This window comes from Pieris rapae, chromosome 2, assembly GCF_905147795.1.
Source record: "Pieris rapae chromosome 2, ilPieRapa1.1, whole genome shotgun sequence".
In the NCBI taxonomy this organism is placed as follows: domain Eukaryota; kingdom Metazoa; phylum Arthropoda; class Insecta; order Lepidoptera; family Pieridae; genus Pieris; species Pieris rapae.
In genome coordinates, this window is record NC_059510.1 from 2,014,707 (window position 1) to 2,035,156 (window position 20,450).

General features: G+C 32.8%; 1 protein-coding gene across 1 annotated transcript in view; it reads left to right on the forward strand.

The window, feature by feature from the left end:
- The first annotated feature begins 2,988 nt into the window (after positions 1-2,988).
- Positions 2,989-20,450, forward strand: part of LOC110995197 (mannosyl-oligosaccharide alpha-1,2-mannosidase IA) — a 73,287-nt gene continuing 55,825 nt past the window's right edge. Inside the window, exon 1 of the mRNA XM_022262253.2 lies at positions 2,989-3,673. Within this exon, the coding sequence (XP_022117945.2) occupies positions 3,068-3,673 (606 nt within the window). The 5' untranslated portion in view covers positions 2,989-3,067. The remainder of the gene's footprint in view (positions 3,674-20,450) is intronic.

Below are 20,450 nucleotides of genomic sequence, written 5' to 3' on the forward strand. Positions count from 1 at the left end.
ATACATAAAACATATCGGATGTCGAGAAGATTCCGATTTCCTCCAAACACGAGTTTTTCAAATTTAATTTCCAGTATATTATGTCGAATAAAGCTTTGGTATTTCATTGATTATTGATGTGCAATGAGTTGTAAGCTTCATTTTACAATTTACCCCAAGATCCGTCTGTTATAACGGTTATATACGGTAGTCCGTCCGTGTCGATATCCCCTTGATCTATCTAAACTCAGGTATCTTTTTTTTACTAATAATGGCTTTGTTTTTTCCTTCATATTAAATACATATATATTTAATCTACCAATCAATCAATCTTACAACTGTGCTTTATGTTTCTGTTTCAATGTGTATTCTGTTTTGGCTTTTGTGTGTAATGTTATTGTTTAGTGATTAGCTGTAGGAATACTTAATTATAATATATTAAATAAATAAAATAGAGAAAAAATAAACAAGCAGATATTTCGTCCAATTGGGCATATCCATTCACAGTTTGGAAAACACCTACTGCACTGGGATTTATACATAATCTTTTTTGTTAGTTTCTTGAGAATAAATTATCTTTTCTATATTACACATTTTGCTTACAAAATGGAAAGTTGACCCTTTTTTCTTTTATAAAATCCATAGAGGTGAAATTACAGTCAAATGGATGATGTGACAGTTGCAAGCTGACTGAAAAGATAAGCGATGTCGAAATCTCGATTTCCCTCTATTTATTTATTTATTTATTTCGTAATCCTACAGGTAACATAAATTATATATAATTACAAACAAATACACTGAAAATATATCCAAAGATGGAATACATCATACATTTTACTACAAAAAGATTTACATAAGGGAACAAACAAACAAAAAGTATACAATACATTTAACTAATGTGATTCAATTTATTTAAATAAGCCTTATTTGGCTGTGTTGTGTGATGGTGTAAAAGTGAGGGTATGTACGTGATGGTGTGGTCTAATAATGGTATAACATTGATATTTTCTTGTTCTTCTGTAATAATTTGTTTGTCGTCTGATAAAGATGGTGCGCTCGAGTTGGCTGAATTTCTTGTTCTGCCAGTTCTTCATCATTATTTCGGTGAAGGGGTCGCCTACAAAACATACACATTTTTAGATCTCCATTATGAAAAAAATGACATGACTATTTTTATGGCACAGTAGTGAAAAAAATCACTCACCATGGTAGACTGTGGTCAATATTTTTTAGTATTGGTCATAAAAAAGTATTTCTGAGGTAGGTAGGTACTCTTTATAACATTAAAATGTAACACAAGTATCAATGAAACAGGTACCTATACAATAGTGAAACATTGTGTAGCAATGGCAGGAATTATTTTTGTCTAATCCCTGGATCCGGCACAGGTTTTGCACGTTCGCATTTGTGTGTACCTATTTGACTCGCTCAATATTAGATTGCTTTTTATCTGTTTCGACTTGTAGGTATGTCTGTGGGCTGTATAAATAGTTACTTACGTAATAGGTATACTTAGGTATCTATTTTAGCTCTTATATTATTATGTAAAAAAATCGACTTACCCATTTTGCAAAACGATAATATCAATCTCCTTCAAATTCCTTATTAAAACAAAATCGGTGTCCGTATTCACTAGTGCCAGGTTCGTTTCACATCAATCACAATCAATAATGCTTTCTCAAGTAAAATCAGTGTCCGGTATGAAAACAAAAAATCGTCGTAGTACGCGCAGGCAACAAATTCAATATGTACCTATACCCGCCCCGCTTACTTCCCGCACATGGCTAAAAAGCAAGTGAGAACGCGATAACATTGAAAATTTGTAGTATGCGGAAATTTCAAAAAACTTGTTCCAAGAAATACGTGTTTTTTCGTAAGCCTTACAGAATTACATAAAAAAAATTTTACATTTAGAAACTCCATTAAATTTGCAAGGTTTCTATGCAAATATATTTTTGTCAGGCTTCAATTATTAAGTACGTTATAAACGCCCAAACTTCACATAAAATTGGTGCAAAAAGCTGATTTTTGGAGATCTGTACTGAATTTGTTTATGAAAATTTTAATTTTGCGTTTTGATAGAAACCTAGATATAGTGCAAAAGATGCCTATTAGTTCAAAAGTTTCAAAGAAAAATCTGTTACAACGCCATAATCACGTAAGAGCGTTTGTATGGAAAGATAGTCAGGTTGGGCCCTCTTAAAATGAATTTAATAGCTTTAAAATCTACTTTACCAAATCTGTGGGTAAAACAATACAGTTACACAATACCTCTACATTTTAAACTGTGATCATAAACTATGCCTATTTAGCTTTTTCATCATGTCATAAAATACTAAATTAATCTAATTGCATCATTTTAACCAAAGCCAAATTGAGTTTACGCTGTGATGAAAAGATACAGGTCGTTATAGCACATTAAACCATTACTTCACGTAATGATTTGAAATGTTCTATTATTAGGGTTTGTTTCGCAATGTATGGATAAAGTACCAAATAGCTATGCAACACATAAATTATTCGGAAGATAAAAGTTCCAAATAAGAAACTTCACTTTTCATGACAGCGCTATCTGACATTCGTGAAACGCAAAAATACTGTTTATCCTACCAATAAGTAATAGATAGCTTATTTGGAACTTATCCGGACATTGTGACAGACAGACCCAGACTGATATTTTCTTCATGAAAGTAAGTTTTTTTTTTGCTTTTACGTTGTGATTTCTTCAATTCTTCTGATTGACCATCTAACTAAGAGATGGCGTGTTCAACAAGTACAAAAATATGGTAAGGAAAATTCTTTGTAACATTTAATTTACTTTAAGTACAGTGGAAATTTTGTGCATCGTTTTTAATAACACTACAGATCTATAATTATTTAAGTTAAATTATACGTTCAAAGTTACTTCTGTGGTAAAGCGATGACAATGAAACGCCATAAGGTAACAACGAGAATTGACAATCTGTCATTGTAATGTTGACGTTTTGCACAAGATTTTTGTCAGTTCTTTAATGGCGACTGTTGATGACGGGTCGCAAGTTGGACATTGGTATTGTTTATTTGGAACAAACATCGTAAATTAGTAAACATGACGGGAATTTTACCGAGCTATCAAAGGTTTGTCAATGGCGTTCCCGTACCATCAATATCACGTCGCTCCTTTCGGCTTCGCGAGAAATACCTAATTATTTCAGTACTGTTGACATTCGGAATCGTGTGGTTAGGTGCTCTCTTCTATTTGCCAGAGTTTAAAAGTTCTACTAGCGTAAATGATAGTGTTTATAATGTGTACAAACGTATTCAAAAGGCGGGCCCAGAATTACTTATGCCACCGCCTCTAGCCCAGAACGAGGTAGGGGACTTTCCTGTGGTGGGTATTGTTCGCCATGGAGAAGATGGAGATGATCCTCATATTGTTCAAGATAGAAATCGTTTGCGAGCTAAGATCGACGAAGATATGGGAATGAAAGTCTTGGAAAGGCCGTTTGACTCGGCGCCGTCTATCTCATCTTCTCGAGGTCCTAGCAAACCTCCTGTAGATGCCATTGAAGAACCAAATGTCGCAAATAACGCAGCTAAAGATGTGTCCCCCGCAGGCGAAAAATCTGTCCTTGGCAGCAATAAATATGTTTTACCCATGATGGACTCAAATACAGATCCTGATATTAGACACAAAAGAGAAACTGTGAAAGAGGTAAGTTAATCTTAATAACCTGTACAGAAGTAATTCAAGTAAAAAAATATAGTTCCAAGTTCTATTTTTATATCACAGCAGTCACTACATAATGCAAAGGTTATCAGATAAATAGCTTTGTGGTTTATAGTATAAACTTTTAACTGATAAACTAATTACATGTCAATAATCATTTAAAATATTGCTACAGTACTAAATTAATATTATATTAATTTTTTACTTGATACTGTCATATCTTATGTAAAAATACATCTAGTTTTCCTTGTAAGTTAAAGTCACAAGTTTGTGGTAACGAAATAGGAATTATGTATAAGGGGTGAAATAGTCAGTAGCAGTAAAACTGAAGTACTTAATAAACCTTTCCTATTTTATGCTTATGGTATGTTGTCATTTTATTTGTCTGTGGCATATATAATAATGAAGTATTCTTAATATGGCAAAAAATCCTTTTTAAATACTATAGATTAGTCTGCGTTGAAATATAATAAACTTAATAATATATGAAAGTTCTATATAATTATAACCACTATTATTAACAGTTATTGACTTCAATACTCATTTTTTACTTAGCACTAAATCACCCATAGCAATTAAACAATTACTTATACATCTATTAATATAAAGATAATCTATGTATTTATTTAGCCTGAAATATCCAACTTAAACAAAATACTTATTTTTTTTCAAAGCTTTCTGTATTGACTCTGTATAATAAGTGTAGAATACTGAGAAAAAGAGTGTCAGTCATATAACTGATACATATATGGAACTTCACATGATCTTAGTAATATTGTTAATTTAGATCAAATCAGATTTTAGATTTGTTATACTAATACAAACAAATAGTAATACACTTCAAGTTATGGACTTTCTTCAATATGTATATGTCATATTAATTCTATGGTCATTGACTGCGAGGCGCCGCCAATTGTCGCCTACACCTACTTATTATATGATGCGTAGTTTATCTTAATCTATGTTAGTAGCACTTAATACTTTTAATCTTAATATTCACATTATATAGACAATTATTTTGTTTAGATAATAATCTTATCATATTATGATATTATTGAAAACATACAAATTTACAGAATTGTACCTGAAACATTATGATTATAAAAGTCTGCTTTTGTTCATGTTTACTGGCTGTTAAAGAACCTTTTACTCAGTCTGTAGCAGTCCACAGTACTGGCTAAGCTATTTACCTCCCTTTTTTTCTAAAAGACAATTTTCGTAAAGTTGCACGAGTGGCACGACGCCATGGCTTCGCCGGAAATCAAATCCACTTTCTTTACTTTACGTTTAATTGTTAATTTTTTATTAACATTATAATTTTAAACAAAAAAGTCCTACAATGAGTATTATTTACACTAAGTCTTAAATACTCATCGTAAATAAATGTTTTAATATAAACAATAAAGCGTCTTGAATTGTCTTGTTTGACGGAACCGGATTTCTACCAGATGTAACATGAAACTTGTTTCTGATTTTTCAATGCATAATAAAATCAAATGTATATATATACAATTCGTTTATTTTCCTTATTTCATATACTATTATGTGAGCCTGGTTTAATACTAAATGTTTTATGGAGTATCTAGAGTTACTTGTGGTGTAAACAACTATTATCAGTGACGCTTTATTATTACTTCGAATGCTGTGTGCGCTAAGGTGTATTTAACAAAGAACAGAAAAGTTGCTTTGCAGATTAGGGTAATGTCCCGATGGTTTCTGATAATTTTAAAATTAAGTAATTTTAACTTGTGCACAGCATATTGACAAAATGGCACCGCCATATGACGAGCATAGTGAGAGAGAGACGAGTATTATTAAAATTTAGCATTGTCTAGTCTACATATCGCTAAACCTCTCCTTAAATCTTCAGCTAGCATCGGAACTGGGCGGGCGACATGTCGAATTACGTACAGTTTCGCGGTCATTTGGAAGGAAAGACTAAATTAGCTTCTAAGCGAGGCGGTACTTCACTGCGGGTCACCGCTTCCCAGTCTATAAAATGCAAATTCGGGCCCATATTCTCACATGTGGGCGGGAGCTCTCCAGTACCAGGTCCCTATACTTGTCCTTATTTAACGAAGAGAGATTCGAATCGTCCACGACCGGACTTTCCGAGCGGCTTTTGCCGCGCTCTACCACTATGGGGAACCAGCTGCCCACTGAAGTATTTCTGAAACAATTAGACTTAGGGCCTGTTTCACAATGTCCGGATAAGTTCCAAATAAGCTATTTATTACTTATTGGTAGGATAAATAGTATTTTAGCGTTTCACGACTGTCAGATAGCGCTATTCGTCATGAAACGCGAAGTTTCTTATTTGGAAATTTTATCCGTCGAATAATTTATGTGTTACATAGCTATTTGGTACTTTATCCATACATTGTGAAACAGGCCCTTAGGGTTCTTAAAGAGAAGTTCGCACATTGGTACGCTACGCTCTCTCTTTTAAGGCCGGCAACGCACCTCTGGCAATGTTAGTGTCCATGGGCGGCGGTATCACTTAACATCAGATGAGTTTAAAAAACTCAACAAAATATTCCAGCAAGAAATGGGAAATAAGAGAATCGTCGAAATAACCATAAACATTTTTTTAAATCCAAATAAGTTGTTTATAGAAGCATATTACTTGCGCAATTCAATTCGTCTTGCCGTGTTTGAATCAATATTTAATCAGCTTATTTTCATTTTGCTCGCATTTTGATAATGTTTGATTATTCGAGCGGTCTCTAGACTCCTTGATTACAAAGCATTGAAATATACAATTTTCACGTTGTAAATCGCTGGCTACTTTATTGTGCTAATATCTACTGCTATAAGTTCGTTTAAAAAATCCATCCCCTGTTCTTTAAAAAAAAACTACATTAATGGTATAGGTTACAAACTATTTTATCTAATATGAATGACAATTTAGGTAAACATTAATGTTACAAAAAAAATTAAAATAAACAGGATAAAATATACCAGCAACTAAGCAATGCTTTCTTTAAAATTGATTAGCCTATTACCTACCGAATATATCCAGCTCATGATAATTATTGTTTATTCCGTTATAATCGCTAAGATTTCGAATGAGAGTTGCCTGAACTCCTCCTGAAAGGTTGGTTTTTGCACACGGACTTAGTATATTTGATGTAAGGGCATACGAAATATCAGCCCTGGGAGAAATATCTGCCCGGCCAGTGTAAAGAGTATCCCCAGTGCTGTCATCCGCATAGCAATGAATGTTGCTTAATTGCAACATAATATGTTCGCAAAGTGAATTCACAGTAGCGATATTGTGTAAATTATGTGTTTAATTTTTATGTCATTACTATATTAAATATTTCTCCACATTGTCGTATTGGCATATTATGCTGTAAAGATAATGTGTGTATTTCTGTAATAAACAAATAAATAGCTAAATGAATATTATTGATATGCAGAATAACAGTGTTGGTGTCAGAACACAGCCTTGTGAGACTCTTTGTTTAAGGTTTAAGGTCGGAACATGCTCCGTCAACGGGCTCCGATGATGACTTTGATGCTTCGATCGGCCAGAAAGCTGGTGATCCAATCGCATAATTTCCCGGGAAGCCAATAGGCTGGAAGGGCGGATCCAGGTTGACCTGGACAAGACAAAACAATTTCTTATTTAATACTATTTTGAACAAAATCATAACCATTTCGTTTATTTAGTTTTTAAGTAATTAATAATTATATAGGACGTGACTTTTGTGTCCTGTTGCGTGCGCTAGACCGCTGTATAAAATACAGTTATATAACTCTATAAAAATAATACTTCCCTCATCTAAACAATGTATGTAAGTAGACCTAAACATTTTAAATTATTCTACAGAATATAATACAGAACAATGTTGTTATTCATACAAATACGGGCCGATTTCGAAATTGTCATTGGTTCCGTTCCCACACAGTTTAATTTACCATAACTATTGTTGAAGTGGAAAACGGTAGTTTCTGCCATCGTTACGAAAAGTTTTCAATATTCCACTATTCATAGAAAACCGTCTAAACGTCAGTATAGGTGGATTTAAATAGAAACAATTGTGTTCCAAGATTTTATTGTAACATATGTTTTATTTATTATAATTGGACTATACAAACATTCTCATTCGAAATAATTTTGACTATTTCGTGGTTCATACAACCGAACAGTAATAGGCCGAGATATATTAAATATTCTCTTGTAATTAAGTAGTTGTACGAATTTTTGTCAAATGTCTAATCATTTAAACAAAGAAATGTTTTAAGTATACTTTCGCGACAAGGTCAATATAACGGCATATTGTCGCGATGCGTTGACACACATACATAATTGAGTACACAATACAATCGCACCTTATTGTCAACGGTAACGTTTTCAAAAGAAATATGTACTTAAGTTTAAAAATAAAAATAGAAAAAATATAAAAGTAGAATTCCTGATATTTCGTTGCTACTAAAACTTTCAAACGAGAACTTTAAGAAGGGACAAATTTATGAAACAAATTATTGAATTGTTTCTGTGAAACAAAACTCGACGATTCGCGACAATAGGTGGCGTTGGTAACACTTTAATATTAAATGTTATCAGTCAACGTGAGAGATTGCTACCTCATGCCGACCAAGTCTGCCGTAAAACAAATAATGTATTTTTTTTTATAGAACAGGGGGCAAACGGGCAGGAGGCTCACCTGATGTTAAGTGATACCGCAGCCCATGGTTAATATAATAATAATTTGATCGTTATGTAACAAAGGAACATAGGCTGTAAATTACTGACTTAGTTTTTGGTATCTATGTACCCCAAAAACTTACTGTTTTAACATTTTAGTCACGATTTTTTCCTGAGCACAATGCTTAAAATTTCTCACAAAATAGTGAAATTTAAAGATTTGCATTGGGATAATGGCATTGTTTGGCTTTAATTAACATACAAACGAGGTGTTTATGGATTCACTTCAAAATTCTAATTGCATTGCCGGATAAGGATTCCCCGGCACGCAATTTCTCTGTGCACTTTAAATGATTCAGCCATTTGACCATTATTTAAATTTTAAATAAACATTATTAACAAATCAAACGAAATTGATTGATTAATTGAATGATGACGAATCTTTATATTTTAGCTTGAGCTTTACTAGGTTATCATAAGCAAGAAAGAACAGCAGTTTACATAATTACATATTATGTGCAGAGGGTGCTAATTTAAAAGGTTTCGAAACTCGTTTCTATGTCCCTGGTACATGTCACCGATTTTCGGCTTAAAATATTTTTTTTGGTTACGGGGCTTCTTCACCGTTATAGGTTATGTATATATTGGAAGAGTATAATAAGATTCCATCCACTGCTCTTGTTATACATAAACTTATCGTCCTTAACAAAACGATACATATTAAATCGTTTTCGTTAAAAAACTTCATATTCATTATTTGCTCTTGTGTCATATATTAAGTAATAATTATGTCTACATTAATATATACTTTTAGACGAAATCGATTATTTTTTGATGGATCTTATTTTGTGATGTATAAAGCGTCCGCTGGGCTAATGTACATCAGAAGGTAATTAGATCGGTTGTTCCGGCCTTTTATTAGCTTTGATGACGGAACGCGAACCATTAGCCGACAATAAGTGCCATACCAAAGTTTTTTTTAGTATGAAATTTGTTTGATCTCCAAATCATTACGTACAATATAGTACTTGTGTCATAACACTAGTTACAGTGCTCATTATTTCTTTCTAACAAATTTAAAAAGCCTTCTGAAGCACGGACGTAATACTTCTGACCAATCACAATCAAGTGAAACGTGCCGTCTTGTCGTCTCATTTAAAGTCACTTCACAAATCAGTTAGTCTAGTTTCCATTAATGCCGCGGTTTAAATATATACCTAACGTTTTTATGCAACAATGGCAAGGTTTAGGTACCGCCAATATAGGTAGGTACTCTTACTTTTACTCGCGAGTAGGTTGATGTGTAATAAATTATAGATAACAAAACACAATTATACAAAAGATATCGCTAAAGACGGAATACAGAATGTATATACAAAAAGGTTCAATCATTTACGAAAGGAAAAAACATTAAATGTATTTAACTAATACCTTATTTGGCTGTGTTGTATGAAGCTATTAAAGTGTCTGCAGGTAGGGGCGTCTGTAATGCAGTTGATTTAGAGCTATGAATATTCTTAAAAGTCCTTGTAGGACACTAAGAATTAATTCAGAAATACTTCGACTGGTTTTACATAGGGTCACAAAAACCATATAAACGCTCAGCTAAACGACAACGCAATTTGCTTGAAGCGATCCTCCCGCACTCCAAACGTATAAGTACATTTGTAAATGTCATTCGAAAGAAAACTTCAAAATGCCAGACAGTATTTTGTTTCTAAGCTTCAAGGGTGTCCTAAAGCTTTACGCTATACAAAATGTCTACATGTTACATATCCATTACACTCCCGTTGCCCCGCATAAGCAGTGCCTATACCCCTCTGACCCGCCATCGTTACCCGAAGAGGACAACAGATACCAGCAGCACTTTGACAAGGCTAAACACCATCCCAACCCGATGGTCCGTAAAAGCCTCTTTCCGACAAGAAAGGCCCGAATTGTGTGTCGGGGCCCCGACACACAATTACGAATCCGGATGATCCAGTCACAGTAGCTAACAACAAATTAAAATCAGCCATTAGAATTGCTTCATTCCTGAATTAAAAAAAAAAAAAAGATTTCCGAGGACAGACTTATATATTATATAATGATAGATAAAAAGATAGAGCTCTGTTTTGAGTTGATGGTTATGAGGTGGTAGCTCCCGTTAACCTAAATCGTCTCAATATTCAGATAAGAGGCCGGTATCGGAAGAGGAAGTTCTACCAGCGGAATGGGTATTTCATGACTTACATACGGGTTTATCTCGAGATTCTGTCTTGAATAGCAGGGCCACTATGTAATACCAAAGCAAGCGCAGATGCCTTTATCATTATGACGTCATAACTATACATATTTCGATGTTCCTAGTTCTTACGGTTGTAGCCCTGATGTGAAGTAGAAGATAGGAGAGGTCTTCTCGTTGTCCTTGTTATTATTTAGGTGTTATAATTTTTCTGGTTTTGTAACGCAATTAAGAGTGAGTTTTAGATTTTGTCTTTTGTACAGGATTTTGTCTTTAATACCAATATTTTACTAATATGATAATTACTCGGAATATATTTAAGTACAATTCATTGCTTATTATAATAGCAACAATTATTTAATGACAAACTTAAAAGGTAATGGAATTTTAAATGTATCTTTTATCGTTGGTTACCATGGCAACCATCTTTCTGAGTCCATATATCATTATGTTTTGCTTCGCTAAACGGCGCTGTTATCTCTATCGTTAGTGCTTTCGGTTGCACACGATTTAGTAAACTCTCGTGTTATAACCACAACTTTATAGGACAATGTAAATCGTGCTTGGTATAATGCAGCTTTAAATGTTATATACAAAACTTTGAAAAAATATATTAGGTAATAATGGGTATATTACCGCCACTGGATATTATATAGTTAAAATATTTTAATGTCTATAATAAAAAACGGTCTATTGGGGTAAAAATCTCATATTTACCTTTTAATGAAATAATGCTGCTTTTGTAGGGTCCCTAGAAAGTCCCGGTAGAATGCTAAAGCGAGAATGTCGGTACTACCCGACGATGTTTTAGCGGCTCATCTCTGAATAGCGGAGATGAGGTGCCTAGGATTAAGTCCCACATAACCCTGCTACTTTTGAAGTCAAGTTTTTTTATATCCGAGCTATAAAAAAGTCCCTAAATCACTAAATTAGTTTCGTTAGTTATTAACCAATTTATGAAACCAAAGTTAGTCATATTAGAAATATTTAAGTCATTTGTATCTTACATTAGATTAGTATAGAATATTATTCTTTTATTTTTTTAAATCCTTTTATATTGACAAGATTTGTTTCATTTCAGTCAATTTACCGACTGTCAAAAGATTTTATCGTGTTGCGATTTCTTGGAATGAAACAATGACTTCGGCCATAATCATCTACCAATCAGGTCTTCGCACGTCTCTCTCAAAAGAACACTTTCAGTGGCCTATGCATTGTTCATTTTTATTGTGCAATTATTTAATCAATTACCATCTCAAATTCGCAATATTTGACTCTTTGACAAATTCAAAAAGGCAGTAAAGATGCATGTTAGAATGAACACAGTTGACTAAAATTAAGACGGCTTATGGCGACGTGTATCTCGTTCGTAATATATATACATATTAATATGTATTAAGTTTCTCATGTAAATAAAATATTTTTGTTTTTTGTAATGAGAAATAAAGTTCTTTAAACATTACATTATTGGCCTATATATACGTAGCTCAATCCCTTTAACTTGGGTTAAGACCAATTTTTTCCTTGAGGCAGTTTTTCTCATAACAATATAAATACAGATATGTCTATGAATTTATTACCTTACTACAAAAGTTGAAAGCAATACACAAAGTATTATATAGTAGGTGTTATGTTTTCACAATAGAGACAATAATTATATTGTATAGATTATGTATAATAATACCGTATTTATCTATTATTATGCGCATACAAGTAAATTACCTTTAAATAACTCACATTTCGTATGGAATGATAGATATTAAAGTATATATATATAGTAGTAGTATATATACGATATATAGACTTTTGAAATTAATTCTATGGTTGCTGATAACGTATTTATTTATGGTAAATTTAAATATTGTAATTTGTTTCAGGTAAGCTGTTGTTAAAATAATAAGCTGTCGGTAGAGGTAAGTTTAATATTCTTTCCGCGATTTCTACGATATGAAATTAATTTTTACCAATCCCTTGATCCCCTGCGAGGAGATGTGGGGTCCCACTACATCTTCTACCGCATTTCATTCTGGTTGTTCAGAGGAGTTGTTCGGATGAATATCTATAGCTGAGTTTCATCATGAAACGTCTAGGCAAAATACGAACTTCCAATCGTATCACCTTGACTTCCGTCTTATTCTAATACTGTATTGGAGTTTAATTTTGTGCGAAAGAAATATAATATACAACGTAAATTTCTTGACGTTTGTTTACCTGTTTACCTCGACTGGCGCTATCTTACCGGAGAAGCGTTTTTGAAATCATAAATGTTTTTAATTTTAATACTTACTTACCATAATTAAAAATTAAAATTTTAGGTTCTAAAGTAATAAATAATCTAAAATGGTTTAAAATATGGTTAGTAAAGAGGTGAGCTTTTGTAGAAATGTTGCCATTTTAATAGTTTTAAGGGTCATTAATTAAAAACATGTAATGTATTTTGCTATTTTTTTTATACCTATGTAATATCTATCGCTAAAGCATTAGACAATTGGTGTTCATAGATTGTAACATGAGCAATGAGCATTAAGAGTTAACATAATTATAAAGGGGACGGTAACCCACACGAGAAGCTTTGTGACTGAGCATCAGCTTGCTCTATTTAAAAAACATAACTGTAATGGGCATTTTTAAACAAATAATCCTCTACATTTTAAAACCAGGATAATATTAAACTCACATTTTAAATCGTGACATAATTTCCCAGGCAATTTTCCGAGTGGAAAATTTCACTCCGCAAGCGATTACATAGTAGCCAGTGACGGGTCTCGCGGATCGCATAAATTGGGGGATCAAGAAATCCACGATATAGGCCAGAACACATTTACGATTCATCACTTAAGTTAGATAATGATGATAGTTGGAAAAAAAATGCAATGTTATTTACGTGAAATAAACAAAATATATTTTATTGGTATTTAATTGTCTCTCCTCTGAAGAAGAAAAATCTCTCTTTCTGAGAACTAGACATTTTAAAATTGCTAAGTATACCTATATATATTTTTACTAACTAGGTTTATTACTTTAAGTCCATATTATGTTTCACATATTTTCGTATTTATAATTATATAATTAAAATAAATATAATAATAATAATAATTTACTAAATCGTCGATCAACAGATAGGACACATTCAGATTGTATGAATGTATACATAGGGGCCGATTAAGTAAGCACTATAGGGGGGAGGGGTATGTCTTTGATTTTCTTAATTTGTGATTACGGCAACAGTAATTATTTACATGTTTACACACATTACCCACACATTGATTATGCTTGAAAACGTATTGCATTTTGCCTACCAAAAATGCATATATACTGACAAGAGTTGCTGACAAGAGAAGGGGGAGGTATAAATTGCATTAAATCTGCTTACGTAATACTTGAACGGCCTTAATTAAGAAAATTATTTGATATCGGCACTAGTAGAAGTCTTAATTGGCTATTGAATGTTTTGTCCCTATCGATGTTGTGTCGCCTTGGGGAAGGCAAAACATTAAGTACTTATGTCGTTTTCTTAATATAAGTGTGTAGCTAGCCTTAACCTGAGAGAAATAAAACACCCCGAGGGGTGCTTTTGAAATAATCCCAATTGCTAAGATTAGCATCTCAGAAATGATATTATTCTATGAAATAATCGTTGAGCGGTAAATGGAATAATTTCAAAGAAATTTTATGATTTTTCAAATGTAATTGATGAATACTATCTCGTGTTAGACTTGTTTCTAAAACAAAAGTAATGGCTTCGATTATTAGCGATACAATAACTACTTACCCTAATACAATTTCACTTATCCGAAAACAGAATGTAAACCACAGAAATGTGCCCGTTCATTGCCAGATTGCGCTTGTATGCCCTCTAACGCCAGTATAGCGGACGGAAGTCTGCTTTTTTTTGTAATTAAATGTTTTTCTACAAGTACTAGCACACTAAGACAAATCTATGCTTACGGTAAAAGAATACAATTGTTTAATTATTTATCTATTTACTTCAATATAAAAATGGAAGAAGAATTAAATGAAAAGTAGGGCAACTGGCGGCCTTATCGCTTTCAAGCGATCTCTTCCAGGCAACAACGTTTACAAATGACTGTAGCACAATGTTTAATACTTGAATTGCCTTTAACAAATGATTATTAATATGGAAAAAAGTCTCAAATACCATAATATGTACATAGGCTTATGGAATAAAATATAAAAATCTAATTTTTCTTAGAAACTTTAATGATAGTTAGAAAGTTGTTATCAACATTTGAACCTTGCCTCTAGTGAGCTTGTGAAGGTGTCAAATTTGCACACCGTGTGTATTTTGATCTAACTTACAAGACTTAGACACTTCTCTGTTCTAATAGCTTACGTAGCTACTGTACGTGTGTATGTCACATAACTCCTCTTAAACAGCTTGTTCGATTTAAATTGTTTTTTGTGTGCGTTTGCGTGGAGCTCTGGATGATTTAGATTCACAAATCAGCCCCGGAGATGGCGCTGCAGTTGGTACTTTCGTACTTTGTTTAATATCCTAATCGCTTGAAATATCAAGCAGGTCAATGTAGCTAGTGTTCTATATTATCTTGTTCTCTGTCCTTAATTAGGGCAAGACGGAATCACTCGTTCCCCATCTCTTCATTAAATAACGGTAATTACAACGCCAAAATCCTGATAACGTTAGACGCAACTCAAAGAGCCCCAATACGTAAGATGTTAAGATAGTTCCCATATGAGACGCCCAAAGGGATTGGGAGATAGTGTGGTTTCGCCTCCGAATTAATTCGCTTATATGAACTAGATGGCAATAAAGATTTTACCTACAAAATAATTCGCTCGATAACAGCCACGTTGGTTTATGTGGCAACATGCTAATTTGTCAAAATTCCTGATCCAAGATTAGGACTGTCTCGCTTTCAATACTGCGAGATGGAGATAGCTGTGATTTAATGGTCGGTTGGTGAAATGTCGGCGGATTTACGGCTGTTCACAACAAAGAGATTCAGACGCAGGAGCCTATTATATGAGACCTATTGCTTTGCGATACGGCGTGTGGATGGCCATTTCTTGGAGTGACGTCACGCATCCTTGAATTATATCGATTTTACAAGTTCAAGTATCATTGCGTATCATTCGACATTCTTGTTCGGTAATTTAAGTTTGACATAAATTTATGAGATTGTGAAAAATTTTACTTTGAATTCAGGGGTGTATACATAATGTGAGCAGACTAGTTTTGAACTGGACTGTCCCTTTGCCAACGAGTCCCGTTGTCCCAGAAATGAACTGTGGGACGGAAATTTGTCCCGTTTTGAGAAACCGCGTGATAATTTGAGTAGCAGAATATAAAAAAACGTGCCAAGAGTTTCAATCATAATTGAAATCGTCACCAGCTATATTAATACAAATTTGTTCTTCTGATCAACTAACTCAACATTTTGGTTATATACACTTTGTGATTCGTAACTTTTATCGCCCAAACCCAATAATAATTAATCCACAATCTCAGATTGTTTTCAGACAGTGAGAATCGATCGAATTCCAGTCTAATATCAATTCGTCGATTGGTTATTGGCACACTCTTATCAATATTTCGATTAAAATCTCTATCTCAGATAGTCAAAAATGGATTGAGATAGCTTATTGGGCGTATACCAACTTATGTTTACCTAAATTAAACCAATGCCCCGTTTTCAGTCAAAGATAAAATGGTCACTTTATGCATAAAATAAAGAGAAAATAATATAATAAAATATATAGTTTTATATTAGTCCACAAAAAGCGATGCAAATATTGATAAGCGATAACAATGTGTAATGACACTGTTGCTGAAAGGTAGAGCTCAGTAGTAGCGGAATTTACCTGCAGGTTGAGAAGCGCCTAGGGCGGCAGATGAATGGGGCGGCAAGTTTTCTAACTGACTGTTTATTTTACTGGTTTTCTGACGTTATACAGATAAAACAAAATTATGTCCATGACGTTCCCCTCTCCCTTGTCATTGTACATTAATCTAATAATAACAATCTTCCAATTTCTAAAGTAAAACAGCTAGTTCTGCAGCAGTTGCACTCACAGCTAACACTTAGATGTACAAAGCGCAATTTTAGAAAATTTATTTCTTACTACCTTATTCCCTCTATCAACAACAACACTTGTCAGTCCTACTACTGTTTGAAGGCTGGGAACTGGATAGTATGTGTAGGTATTATTTTGTGCTAAAATCAAAACAATCATTTTATGTGTATTTTCAACGAAACTGAAAACAGTACCTAATGAAAAATATTCTGAGACATGACTTAGACAAAATAATTTAGAGTTTTTAATCTAATAATTAATATACGAAAAACGGCGGAAAAGACACTACAAGTTGAAACTGCAGCCCGTATTTGGATTTAGAAGGCGGTTGAATTAATTACAAATGTTTAAAATTGTAATTTGGTTGCAACATAAAATTTTTAATCAACATTTTACACGAAAATTCCGAAAGTATTTAAATGCCTCTCTTTCAGTTAAGCGTCATGAAAAGCCTCCGTCAACGGAAATATTAAAAACGTATGCGAAACAAACAATAACAGGAGGGTGGAAGGTTTTCCGCCTCTGAATCAGTGTTTGTTATGATTGCGGAGATTTTTCAACTAAAATATTTTATCTTACGATTTATTATTTTTTTATAATGATACGCGAACATGTACGTATATAACTGTTTTTAAACAAATATAAGTTTGAGATAATTAAATGATTAAACAAATTTAGTCAGGATAAACACAATATGACGACTACGTATCTTCAGGTTACATTACAGGATAACTTTTAGAGAATCAATCAGTTTTAATATATACAGTCAAAAACTGTTATAAAAACATCGAAGGGACTACTCATATTTGGTAGAAGTGGTTGTTATTAAGTACCTAATATATAGAATACAGCCAGGACTTTTGATTTTAGCCAATATAATCGGTATGTTCTAAAAGATGCAATGTCGTCTTAAACGGCTTTGATTGTATATAATCAATTATTTAACAAATCCATGAATAAAATTCATTGTTATACTATTTTTTTGTCATCTGACGTAAAAAACATGGCGATTTCGGTTTAAAGTCTCATAAAACATAAGGTCGCTTTTATGAAGTCTAGACTAGATTGATCTTATTCAAACGTACTATAAACCCCTAATAGCTAATGAATGCTATATACTTTGTCACCATACTTACTTAAATAACATTTTAATACTTATATATATAAGGGATGGATTATTCTATTATCACATAAATATGTCATTAATATTTATAAGCTATGAAAGAGTCATTGTATTTATTATAACTTTTGTATGCGTAAAATGACTGTTGCACAAGACAAAATGAAATAGAAAAAAATGTTTTCACTTTTACTCTAAAAAGGTTCGTACAAATACATATACTAGAACACTACCGAAAATAATTTAATTTTTAAAACTTCAGCTTAACTAGAACTAAGAAATGCAAACTAAACAATTGTATGGATTAATATTAATGAAGGTTTAATATAAATTACGATTTTATGCTTTTGTGCAGGTTTTGGTCAATAGAACCGGGTAACTGGTAACAGACCACTTCAGAATGCGACTTTCATCCTGTGTGCCCATTCAACATTCGATCGAGCGTTGAAGGAACACATCGTAAGAGAACTGTCATGTCTTAGACCCAAAAAGTCAACGGCGTGTGTCAGGCACAGGAGGCTGATCACCTACTTGCCTATTAGATTGACAAATGATCATGAAACAGATACAGAAATCTAAAGCACAGATCTAGATATAATATATATTATGTTTTAAGTACGTTGATAACTTATATATTTGTTTTATATACGTAAGTGATGAATTTGAAGGATGACTCTCAAGTTTTGTGTAAACCTTTTTGTTACTCCGCTTAGTGTTCTCGTTAACAGTTTTTCTGGTCAATTGTTTCTGCAATTTGTAATAATTACAGTTTCCTCGACTATTGTAATGTTGCCCATTTGTTTAGCTTTAATGTACGCTGTGAAAATATCTCGTGCAACTTGTGTCATTTATCAAGATCTGAGTAAATTGCGTATTACTAGAAAGGAATTGCTTTTTTCGTTGCGGTTGACTGCTATATTGATTGTACACGCTTCTAAAAGTAATAGTTTTGAGTCTTTATTTACTTAAAACTTTTATAAATTTGTCGAATCACAGCAAAATACTGTCGTTCTTTACGGCTTGTAATGGTACCCCAAGTAATATAACGGAGGCGAAAAGGATTTGGACGCCTAAATTTTTTAAAGATAATAATATGTAATATTATTACATGCATATAAAATGACATTGTCTCAGTTGTCAGTTCTTAATTACATTAGACAAGGTTTTTTTTCTGTGGTGATTGTGATCAGTTTAGGTTAGGATACGGGCAAAAAATTATACCTTTCATTTATTTCACAAATCAGTGAAGAATTTTTTTCCTTAATGCCAGGATGCCATTTCCTTTTGAAAATTAAATCATCCTTTTTCATTAACATGACAATAATGAAAATATGTCGAAAAGCAGGAGGCGTGATTCGATAAATTTACCAAAATTTTAAATTCTTTTTAATAGTTTTGAGTTTATGAACAATATTAAAGAACTAGAGAAGGCATATTTCGAAATACAACCTGGCAGTTGCTGACAATTTGTTTTTATGTTTAAACAGAAACTTTGACAATCTTGTTCCAAAGTATTTACGAAAGTCAAAAGAGGTAATTCTTAGTATAACTGGAGATATTGCTAACTAAGTTTGGAGAACATTCTTAAGAAAACCTCGAAATATTTCTTTGAAATCATGACGATACTCTGAATTTAATACGAATGTTTAATTCCTTACCTTCTCAATATGTGTTACATGGTCTTAATTTTAATACTAATCAACAAAGTTTTCCAAGAATAATTCTTTTTAGACACGTTCAGAAGACGAAGTTCGTTGTGTATACGTGAGTTGGGAGCGAAAAGTTGGTAAAACGATTTCGATATTTTAGTAAAGATTTTTAATAATAATTTCAATTTGTTTTATGTTCATTAAATATCATTTTTAAAGATAGGACGTAACTTTGTATGAATTGTAATGTCCTTAACCAGCTTCTTGTGTTGATTTTTTTTATTGGCTCACCTGATGTTAAGTGATACCGCCGCCCATGGACACTCTAGATGCTAGAGAGCTCGCGAGTGCGTTGACGGCCTTTTAAGAAGTTTTAAGATGGCAACACTTTTTAATTGTCATGAAAAGATTATCGAATGCGTCTGCGCTTTATTGCCGAAAATAAATGGATAGCCGATAACGTCTTTTTTTATCTCCGTTTGAATAATGATGAAAAGTATATTTAATTAAATTCGTTTACATTAAACATTACCTCCTGTTGTGATGTGTTTATCTGGATGCATTTTTAATTAATTGTTTCGTTTTGTTTGTGGGCATGAAAATGCAATTTACTTTCAAATGTAGGAACCTTCGTTACGTTTTTATTCACTTAGGATATTTTTGTAAATCCTGGAATATTTGATTCTTACCTAAATTAATTGGATTATTTAAACAATTAGTTTACTTATTACTTCACGTCATTTATAAGTTACAATCTATGGATTTGGATATGGAACATATAATAATAAAAATATCATACGTATACATATGGGTATCAATGCCGATTAGGTTACTATCGAATATAGCAATGGATAGATATACATTTCGTTCCACGTTATACATATATGCCAAGGCATAAATGAGAGCGTGAAAAACGTTTTCCATAGGTACAGACTCCTGAGAACGGATTACTTAAATAAAAAAACCTTTAAAATTACAATGCGTTTCGCAACTTAGTCGAGTTAAACTATAATATGCACTAATGTACCTGTGCAGTGGCTTCTGACTTGACCTTACAT